The sequence below is a fragment of the Stegostoma tigrinum genome, unplaced genomic scaffold (assembly GCF_030684315.1).
Source record: "Stegostoma tigrinum isolate sSteTig4 unplaced genomic scaffold, sSteTig4.hap1 scaffold_105, whole genome shotgun sequence".
In the NCBI taxonomy this organism is placed as follows: domain Eukaryota; kingdom Metazoa; phylum Chordata; class Chondrichthyes; order Orectolobiformes; family Stegostomatidae; genus Stegostoma; species Stegostoma tigrinum.
Genome location: NW_026728057.1, coordinates 507333 through 517701, shown reverse-complemented (window position 1 = coordinate 517701; position 10369 = coordinate 507333). Strand labels below are relative to the sequence as shown.

Here is a 10369-nt window from a genome sequence, read left to right as displayed (position 1 = left end):
TCAAGGTCATAACTTTCATTTTAGGAATAACTCGAACATTCAAAGTACTCACAGTCAGTGTCCCATTTCCTTGACCAGTCAATTTGATGTGAATCTTTCTTCCAAGTGGAAACTATAACAGCAATTATATTTGAGAGTCAAACACTTCATTGCATCACCAATATTTCCTTGTCTGTTTGAAGCATAAGATAATGAAATAATCATGGACAGATTGGCCAACAGTGTAATTTAATGTGTGTTATGGCAACTGAAAATCACAACCATTGAAGTGATCTTTAAAAAGCTGCTGTCATACACCAGAGCACTTTTTGAGATGCAGTGATGAACATACTTCCTGAGATGCAAAAAATATATGCCAAATTAATTCCAAAGAATACCTTTACAATTAAAAAGAAGCTAAAAATCTCTTTACATTGCGAAGCTTGTCAGATTGCTATTAGTCAATGGAAATCGTTCAGAACAATTATTTATTCCCAGATGAAAAGGAAGTGTATACATTTCATGACAACAAAATGTGAGGCTGGATGAACACAGCAGGCCAAGCAGCATCTCAGGAGCACTTTTGTGCTCCTGAGATGCTGCTTGGCCTGCTGTGTTCATCCAGCCTCACATTTTGTGGTCTTGGATTCTTCAGCATCTGCAGTTCCCATTATCTCGGATACATTTCATTTTCACATCTTATCCAAGAGAGAGAAAAAAAACACCTTCATGAATGCATTGTCAAACAAGAAGGCTCACAAAAAAAGTCATTTGGCCCATTGAATATTCCTCCATCATTCGGTGAGATCATGGTTGATCTCATTACATTTATCATGACACAGCATTTCCACCAAACCCTCCTAATAGCTAATACATTCCGATCCAAGTAACATCCTGGTAAATCTCTGTTTCTGTGCCATGCCTTGTCTTTCTAAATATTTTTTCAGTCATCTACAAATTTAGCCACAGCACATGCACCTCTTTCCTCCAAGTCATTCATAAACAAGCACAAGAGCGACCTCATTTCTTACTGACAAGCCAACCCTGGCATCTCTGTCCATTTGTATCGGAGATAATGGGAACTGCAGACGCTTCAGAATCCAAGATAACAAAGTGTGGAGCTGGATGAACACAACAGGCCAAGCAGCATCTCAGGAGCACAAAAGCTGACGTTTCAGGCCTCGACCCTTTTCTCATTATCATTGTTTCTTGATTTAAAAATTAACCTGGCCGTTACAGCCTAGCATATGATTAATGGCATTACCTCTAAAATCTTCTTGGCTAAAGTGTTCAATAAATTGCTACAACCTGAAAGAAGTAATTCTTCCCTGAATTCATGGGCAACCAATTTGGAAATGTGGCCTCTGGTCGTAAAATCTTTCACAAATGAGAGTAATCTCTACGGATATACACTATCAAGCCTCTTAAGAATCTTACATGTTGAAAAAATAAGATTTTTTTCAATCTTATAAACGCCAATGAATGTAGTCCCTGCCTGCCCAACTTTCAGAAGCATAGCAATCCCCTCTGCCATTTCTCAAATCAACCCAGTCAACATGAGGTGTTCGGCCTCCGCAGCATTCGCTCTGTGCCCGTACATGACTTGTAAGTTACCATCCTGCTGCTACGTCTCTACTTCTATTTACGATGCAGTCCTCTGTCCATCCGAACATACTACCCTTGAACACATGGGCTCTTTTCTTTTGAGACACCTTATGAGCTGCACCTTATCAAATGCTTTTTTGAAATCTCAATGTACGACATCAACTGGTGGTCCTTCATCAGTAATGTTTGTTTCCTTCTCAAAGCACTGTAGCAAGTTTGTCAAGTATTATTTCCCCGTTATGAAAGGATGTTCACTCTGTAGGATGTTATAGCACACTAAGTACCCTGTTATTTCATCTTTCATTGCAGGCATGAACATCTACCCAGGTTGACCTAAATTGGCAATACATGCTTATTACTTTGTCCAAGTATCTTTGTAATAATGGTGTTCTGTTCACAATCTTTCAATCCTCTGAGAATTTTCCACAATCTAAGGATTCTTGGAAGATTATCATCAGTGCCTCCATTGTATCTGTAGCTGCGCTGTTCAACATGAGAGGATACATATCCCCTTGGATATTTTCTCTACTGATTGGAGTCATATTTGGAATTCTGTGCAGTGACATTCACTTTTAACATTTTGCTAAATACTACCAGGAACAGAAATTGTGATTCAGCTGCAACTAAACTAAAGCTTTCAGCACAGAAGGAAGTCTTTCAATTCATTATGAACCTAATAACTCCTGAAAAGGGCAATACAATTTGCCTCAGTCCATAAATGTTCTTCCTCCAACATCCTGAGATGCATCATCTGTATTTCAACAAATTTACCACAGATTCTGTTTCAATCATCCTTTCAGCAATACGCATGACAACAATTCGGCATTCTTAGTCCCCCTGTAGCCTCCGTTGCACACGTGCATTCTTAGATGATTATTTCTTTGTGTGCCTGCTTTTTTGCTCGAATGGATAAAGGTAAATTTCTGTTCTTTTGTCATCAGAGCTATTGCCTCCTCATTCTCATCCTCCTTGTTTTATCCTGTGCTGGAATATTTAATTTGTTGACTTATCTGAAATATGTTGTTGAATGGATCGGGTTTTGTAACATTGCATTCCCCATAGACCATCTACCGATGCTGTTGCTTGTTCTAACAGTTATTATCTTGCAGAGAGGAAAATGCAGTTTGAAAGCAATGGAACATTATCGATGAAGAAGTTGATGCATAAATTGCTGCGATCTTCCAAACTACAAACTCACCTTCAATTCTTTCTTGGTCAGAGCATTATGCCGGCGCAAATGAATCGTGTTCTCAAAGGGACTTCCAAAACCATGGAATTGAATTTGCATGTTGATTTCTTCTTCCCTCTTCAGAAATGCAAAGTAGTATCGTGATGAAGCTTCCAAGGCGATGATTGTGTCCTTCAATGAACGGAAAAGTGACTTTTAGCTTCATGGAAATATTTCACTACTTCTATAGACATGAAAGGCAAACATTCTCCCTGCATATGACCCAGTCTCATTTTATCGTATCTTTCTGATTTTACATGCCACGGGATAATCATCGCAGTGTAACAGAAATGTTGATCATGGAAATTTATCACTGTTTTCATAAATAATGGCAAATTTTCAACATCTTGCAATTGTATGAAGGCTCAGTCTCATCACACCTCGCCTGCTGCACAAAGACATTCTTACACTGCTTTCAATGTTAGGGCTCAAACAAAACACAATCATGACACAAATGCATCAACACACCACTTTCAACAGGATCTGATATCCTTGCCAGGCACTGGAGGGGTTGCGGAGACTGGTGAGTGGATAAAGTCGTTCCTCTGTTCAAGCAGGAAAACAGGGACTTTCCAGGAAACTACAGACTGGTGAGTGTCTCATGTCTCAAAGGTATGGGCTAATAAGGGACAGCCAGCATGGCATTATGCGGGGCAGGTTATGTCTTACCAAGTCAGTTGAAGTTTTCAAGGAGGTGACAAGGGTGATCAATTCGGGTAGAACAATTGATAGCATATACATGGATTTTACGAACGTTTTCAACAAGGTCCCTCATGGTATGCTCATCCAGAAGATTAAGATCCATGAGATCCATGGTGACTTGGCCTGCCCATATAAGGCAGACGGTCGCGGTGGAAGGCTAACAAAGATCACACAGTATAGGGCTGGAGGAACACAGCAGGCCAGGCAGCATCAACAATGTCAGCTTTCCTGTTCCTCTGATGCTGCCTGACCTGCTGCGTTCCTCCAGCTCCACACTTGGTTAACTCTGATTCCAGCATCTACAGTTCTTGCCGTCTCAGTGGTGGAAAGCTGTTTTTCTGGCTGCAGCTCAGTGACGAGTGGTGTTCCGCATCGATGTGACTTCTGCTGTTTGTGATATATGTAAATGACTTGGTGGCAAATGTAGATTGGGGATTACTAAGTTTGCAGATGATATAAGGACCAGTGGACTTGTGGACAGCATGGAAGGTTGTCAAAGGACACAGCAAGATACAGACCAATTGCAAACACGAGCGGAGAAATGGCCGATGGAATTTAATCTGGGCAGGCATGAGGTGTTACATTTTAGGAGACCAAGTGTTAAGGAAAGGGATACACAGTTAATGGCAGAACCCCAAACAGCAGTGATGTCCAGAGGGATCTTGGGGTCCTAGACCATAACTCCCTGACAGTAGCCACACAAGTAGATAGGGTGGTCAAGAAGGCATATCGCATGCTTGCCTTTATTCATAGGGGAACTCAGTGCAAGAGTCAGGATGTCACACTGCAGCTTTACAAGACTTTGTTGAGACCACACAAAGTATTGCATCCAATTCTGGCCGCCACATTACACTTAGGATGTGCAGGCTTTGGACAGGGTGCAGAAGAGATTTACCAGCATGCTGACTGGAATAGAGGGTATGAACGAGAGGGAGGAGCTGGAAAAACTCTTCGTTTTCTCTGGGGCAGTAGAAGCTGAGGGCAGGCTTGATAGAAGTCTATAAAATTAGGAGATATTTCAATACAGCTAACGGTCAGAAAACTTCTCCCCCGGAGTTGAAGTGTCCACTATTAGGGGGCATGCATTTACGCTGAGAGGGGGGAAGTTCAAAAGAGATGTGAGGGGCAAATATTTCACACTGAGCATGTTAAAAGTGTGGAATACATTGCCCGGGGTGGTAGTGGATGCAGATACGATGAAAGCATTTAAAAGGGACTTTTAGTTCCGTGCACAAATATGCAAGGAATGGAGGACTATGGATCAAGGACAGGCAGAAGGGATTTTTTCATTTGTTGTCATGTTTGGCCCAACATGGTGGGCCAAAGGGCACATTCCTGTTGCCGTCGTGTTCCAAGTTTTATGCTCACTTGTATCATGATTACAAAAAGTAGGATTGGGAATAATTTTTGAGAAGCGTTTGAGAACATTATTTCATGTTAGGACAAACGGGATAAGGATGAGGTGACACAGCACAATCAGATCTTGGAGCCCATGATGAATCATAGGGACCTCACAAGCACCAATGATCAGAGGGATCTCAGGATCTTGATGTGTATGCCTGTTGATCCCACAATGTAATGGACCAGGTCGTTGAAGTGGTTTGGAAGGCAGATTGGATACTTGTCTTTATTAGACTTAATATTAAGTGACAGAGTTTCAGAATAGGCAGGGTATGTACAACACTGTTGGGCCGAACCAACATTAAGTCAACGATGAGAAAATACAGTGAGAATTGGACAACGATCAGGCTTGGCCTGAGAAAGGATAAGTTACATTTGCACCATACAAGTGCTAAGCAGCAATCAGCTCCAACAAGAGAGAATATGGCCATATCAAAAAAATTCCATGTCCTTACCCTCACATCATCGTTACATTTATTTTTTTTTAAATGTGCAAGTGCAATCCAAGCCATGCAAGGCTACGGGCCAGGTGTTGGAAATTAGGTCAGAACAATTCAGTGCTTGTCCTTGACTGTCACAGAATCTGTCAGCTTAAGAATGCATTTCTCCTGTATTGTAGACTACTGAGGTGCTTGGCTATCCACTAAACCAAGGTTAACACTGATCTAAAACTAAACTGGGTCAGTTATATAATCAGCAGTAGCCAGGTCCATAGTGCAAACCACCCTGCTGTGGGACAGAGTAAGGCAAATCCAAGTGAGCGAGTGTGGTTGGAGACTCATTCGTTGGGGGCATAGATTCTGTTGCCACATTTGAGACACCAGGGCTGCGTGTTGCTTCCCTGGTGCAAGGTCAAGGACATCTCTGAGTGGTTGCAACAAATTCTAAAAGGGGAGGGTGAGCAGCCAGAGGCCACGGTGCACGTTGGTACCAATGACATCGGCAGAAAGAGGGATGACATTCTGCGGACTATGTGCAAGGAGTTAGCAAAGAGGCTGAAAGGCAGGACCGACAGGGTAATAATTTATGGGTTGCCATGAGTGCCACATCTTAGTGAGCTAAGTCATAGAAAGATAGGTGAGATGAATGCATGGTTAAGGAGCTGGCACAGGGGGCAGGGTTTCTGGTTCATGGATAATTGGGACCGTTTCTGAGCAAGGGGTGACCTGTCTAAGACGGATGGGAGGCAAGACGCTGTCAGCGGGTCAGGACAGAGGGGACAAGTCGTTGTGAGCGGGTTACGACGGAGGGAACAAGTGCCTGTGAGCAGGTCAGGAAGGAGGGGCAAGTCGCTGTGAGCAGGTCAGGGCTGCGGGGGCAAGTCACAGTGAGCGGGTCAGGGCTGCAGGGGCAAATCCCTGTCAGCGGGACAGGGCTGCGGGGGTCAGTCCCTGTCAGCGGGACAGGGCTGCGGGGGCCAGTCCCACTGAGCGCGACAGGACTGCAGGGGGCAATTCGCTGTGAGCGGATCAGGGATCGGGGGCCAGTCCCTGTGAGCGGGTCAGGGCTGCGGGGGCCAGTCCCTGTGAGCGGGTCAGGGCTGCGGGGGCCAGTCCCTGTGAGCGAGTCAGGGCCGCAGGGGTCAGTCCCTGTGAGCGGGACAGCACTGCGGGGCCCAGTCCCTTTGAGCGGGACAGGGCTGTGGGGGGCAGTACGCGGTGAGCGGGACAGGACTGCGGGGGGCAAGTCGCTGTGAGCGGGTTAGGACTGCGGGGGGCAAGTCGCTGTGAGCGGGTCAGGGCGACGGGGGCCAGTCCCTGTGAGCGGGAAAGGGCTGCGGGGCCCAGTCCGCTGTGAGCGGGACATGGCTGCGGGGGGCAGTACGCGGTGAGCAGGACACGGCTGCGGGGACCAGTCCCTGTGAGCGGGTCAGGGCTGCAGAGGCCAGTCCCTGTGGGCGGGTCAGTGCAGCGGGGGCCAGTCCCGATGAGCGGGACAGGGCTGCAGGGCCCAGTCCCAGTGAGCGGGAAAGGTTTGCGGGGTGCAGTAGGCGGTGAGCGGGACTGGACTGCGGGGGGCAAGTCGCTGTGAGCAGGAGAGGACTGCGGGGGGCAAGTCGATGCGAGCGGGTCTGGGCTGCGGGGGCATGTCCCTGTGAGCGGGACACGGCTGCGGGGGCCAGTCCCTCTCAACGGGTCAGGGCTGCGGGGTCCAGTCCCTGTGAGCGGGACACGGCTGCGGGGTTCAGTCCCTGTGAGCGGGTCAGTGCTGCAGGGGCCAGTCCCTGTGAGCGGGTCAGGGCTACGGGGGCCTGTCCCTGTGAGCGGGACATGGCTGCGGGGGGCAGTACGCGGTGAGCAGGACACGGCTGCGGGGGGCAGTACGCTGTGAGCGGGACACGGCTGCGGGGGGCAGTACGCTGTGAGCAGGACACGGCTGCGGGGGGAAGTACGCTGTGAGCGGGACAGGGCTTCGGGGCCCAGTCTCAGTGAGCGGGAAAGGTTTGTGGGGTGCAGTAGGCGGTGAGCGGGACTGGACTGCGGGGGGCAAGTCGCTGTGAGCAGGAGAGGACTGCGGGGGGCATGTCGATGCGAGCGGGTCTGGGCTGCGGGGGCATGTCCCTGTGAGCGGGACACGGCTGCAGGGGCCAGTCCCTCTCAACGGGTCAGGGCTGCGGGGTCCAGTCCCTGTGAGCGGGACACGGCTGCGGGGTTCAGTCCCTGTGAGCGGGTCAGTGCTGCGGGGGCCAGTCCCTGTGAGCGGGTCAGGGCTACGGGGGCCTGTCCCTGTGAGCGGGACATGGCTGCGGGGGGCAGGACGCGGTGAGCAGGACACGGCTGCGGGGGGCAGTACGCTGTGAGCGGGACACGGCTGCGGGGGGCAGTACGCTTTGAGCAGGACACGGCTGCGGGGGGAAGTACGCTGTGAGCGGGACAGGGCTTCGGGGCCCAGTCCCTGTGAGCGGGACAGGGCTGCGGGGCCCAGTCCGCTGTGAGCGGGACACGGCTGCGGGGGGCAGCACGCTGTGAGCGGGACACGGCTGCGGGGGGCAGTACGCTGTGAGCGGGTCAGGGCCGCGGGGGCCAGTCACTGTGAGTGGGTCAGGGCTGCGGGGGCCAGTCCCTGTGAGCAAGTCAGGGCCGCGGGGGCCAGTCCCTGTGAGCGGGACAGGGCTGCGGGGGCCAGTCCCTGTGAGCGGGTCAGGGCTGCGGGGGCCAGTCCCTGTGAGCGGGTCAGGGCTGCGGGGGCCAGTCCCTGTGAGCGGGTCAGGGCTGCGGGGGCCAGTCCCTGTGAGCAGGTCAGGGCTGCAAGGGCCAGTCTGTGAGCGGGTCAGGGCTGCGGGGGCCAGTCCCTGTGAGCGGGTCAGGGCTGCGGGGAGAAGTCACTTCGGGCGGATCAGGACTGCTGGTAGAAGTCACTGTGAGCGGGACAGGACTGCCGGGGGGAAGTCACTGTGACCGTCTCAGGAATGCAGGGGCAAGTTGATCCAGTGAATTCAAATATGAAATTACACGAAAGACAGCAATGAATTTAAAGCATCAAGAGGAAAGGGATTTGGAATCGAGCATTAGTTCGTGGGGATGGAGCAGCGCTTGGAATATTGCCTTCAGTTCTGGTTGCTTCATTACAGGGAGGATGTGGAAGCTTTAGTGAGGGTGTAGAAGAGAGTTAGCAGGATGCTGCATGGAATGGATGGCAGGTCTTAGGAGAAAGGGTTCGGGGGCGAGGACTTTTTTCATTGGAGCAAAGAAGAATGAGAGGTGACTTGATTGAGGTACACAAGATGATGAGAGGCATAGCTGGAGTGGATAGTCACAGATTTTTTCCCAGAGCAGAAATGACTATTACGAGGGGGAGAAATTTTAAGGTGACTGGAGGAAGGAGGAGGGGAGATGTCAGAGCTAAGTTCTTTACACAGAGAGTGGCGGGTGTGTGGAATGCACTGCTAGCAGTGGTAATGGAGTCAGATACATTTAGAGACTTTTAAGCGACTCTTGGATAGGCACATGAAGGACAGTAAAATGAAGGGTATGCAGGGTAGCTTGATCTTAGTGGGATAATAGGTCGGCACAACATCGTGGGCCGAAGGGCCTGTACTGTTCTTTGTTCTCTGTTCAGCCAAAGGTTCTTTTCTTTTGAGGAGCGGGGAATTGATTGTCGTTTTTAAAGACAGAACTGGAGGACAGAGAAAGATATCAAGGAAGGTTGCACGTTAGTGACAGTATCAACAAGTCCTCAGCAGATGCACTCTCTGAGTAACTACACTGTTTTGAAGGCGAGAGGACCAATGATATCATTAAGCCCCCCTTGTTTTTGTATTGTGTATGTCTGACATATGCGCAAATGGACAACCTCACTCTCCTGCTAAGCTGCAGAATGAATAATGCTGCAATATTTGTCAACTCCCAAATGGGCATTGATACATTAGTAAATCTCACATCAATAAACTTACATCTCAAGGTTCTCACCTTCTAGGACTGTTTGTACTGGGAAATAACCCAAACGAGGATGCTTGGCCAAGTATTTCTTTGATCTGAACTTATTTTTCAGCACCTTGGTGAAATCACGCACATCTTCACCTGATGTTGTCTAAAAATGTAAAATAAATCAAATTTAGTTCAGAATTAACAATGAACCAATCGACTCAACTCACTCGATAATCCATGCTCTCCCTGCTAAATGTCTTTGAAGATGTAAAATTGAAGAGTCTGCAACTCTGAGGGATAAAGTCGGCTATCTTTCTGTAAGATTATGATAAAGTTAGATATGTCTGAATGTGAGTTTCAGACTATTAAGCTTCAGTTTCATAGAGTCAGACAGCATGAAAACAGATCCTTTGGTCCAACCAGTCTATGCTGATCACAATCCCAAACTGAACTAGTTCCACCTGCCTGTGCTTGGCCCATATCTCTCCAAACATTTCTGTCATCTTTCTATCTTCTGGCTACAACATCACCTGAGAAGAATTCTCCATCTTGTGGCCAAATACTAGAACTATACAATTAAGTCATTTCAAATGATACACAGATCCAGGATTCACATTCGTGGCCTTTCTGGTTGAACTGCTAATTATTTTAACAATAGTGCATTTTTTTGTCCAATTTTGCCATATAATCTAGTGATCCAAAATTCATCTCATTGGGTTTAATTTTTTTGGTTTTCTGTACTGTGTCAAAGATGAGATCAATACATTGGTGAGAAATTATCTTGGTTTGGAGATTCAAAGTCACTATAGTCCCAGATGGGACCACAGGGCTGCTCTCACAGTCAAGAGAGATATCTGGAGGTGGTTTAAATTGAAGGTTACCACACCTCAGATGAGGAGACAGGTTGAGAAGGAGACTCCTTCATTGTAACTTCAGACAGTGTAGTATCCCATGCTGTTGGTATCATTCTGAATTACAAACCAGCCAACTGAGCTAACTGGCTCCCAGGCAAAATATAGAATCAGTTTGGGTAGAGATAAGGAGCAGCAAAGGAAAGAAGTCACGGCTGTGACAGTTTCAGATTCAT

At 48.1% G+C, this 10369-nt stretch overlaps 1 protein-coding gene across 2 annotated transcripts in view; it reads right to left on the bottom strand.

The window, feature by feature from the left end:
• Positions 1-2803: 2803 nt before the first annotated feature.
• Positions 2804-10369, bottom strand: part of LOC132207586 (utrophin-like) — a 138557-nt gene continuing 130991 nt past the window's right edge. For both annotated transcript variants that reach the window (XM_059643541.1, XM_059643542.1), the window contains exons 4-5: positions 9325-9445; positions 2804-2944 (exon numbers count right to left, since the gene is read on the bottom strand). In XM_059643541.1, the coding sequence (XP_059499524.1) occupies positions 9403-9445 (43 nt within the window). In that variant the 3' untranslated portion in view covers positions 2804-2944; positions 9325-9402. The remainder of the gene's footprint in view (positions 2945-9324; positions 9446-10369) is intronic.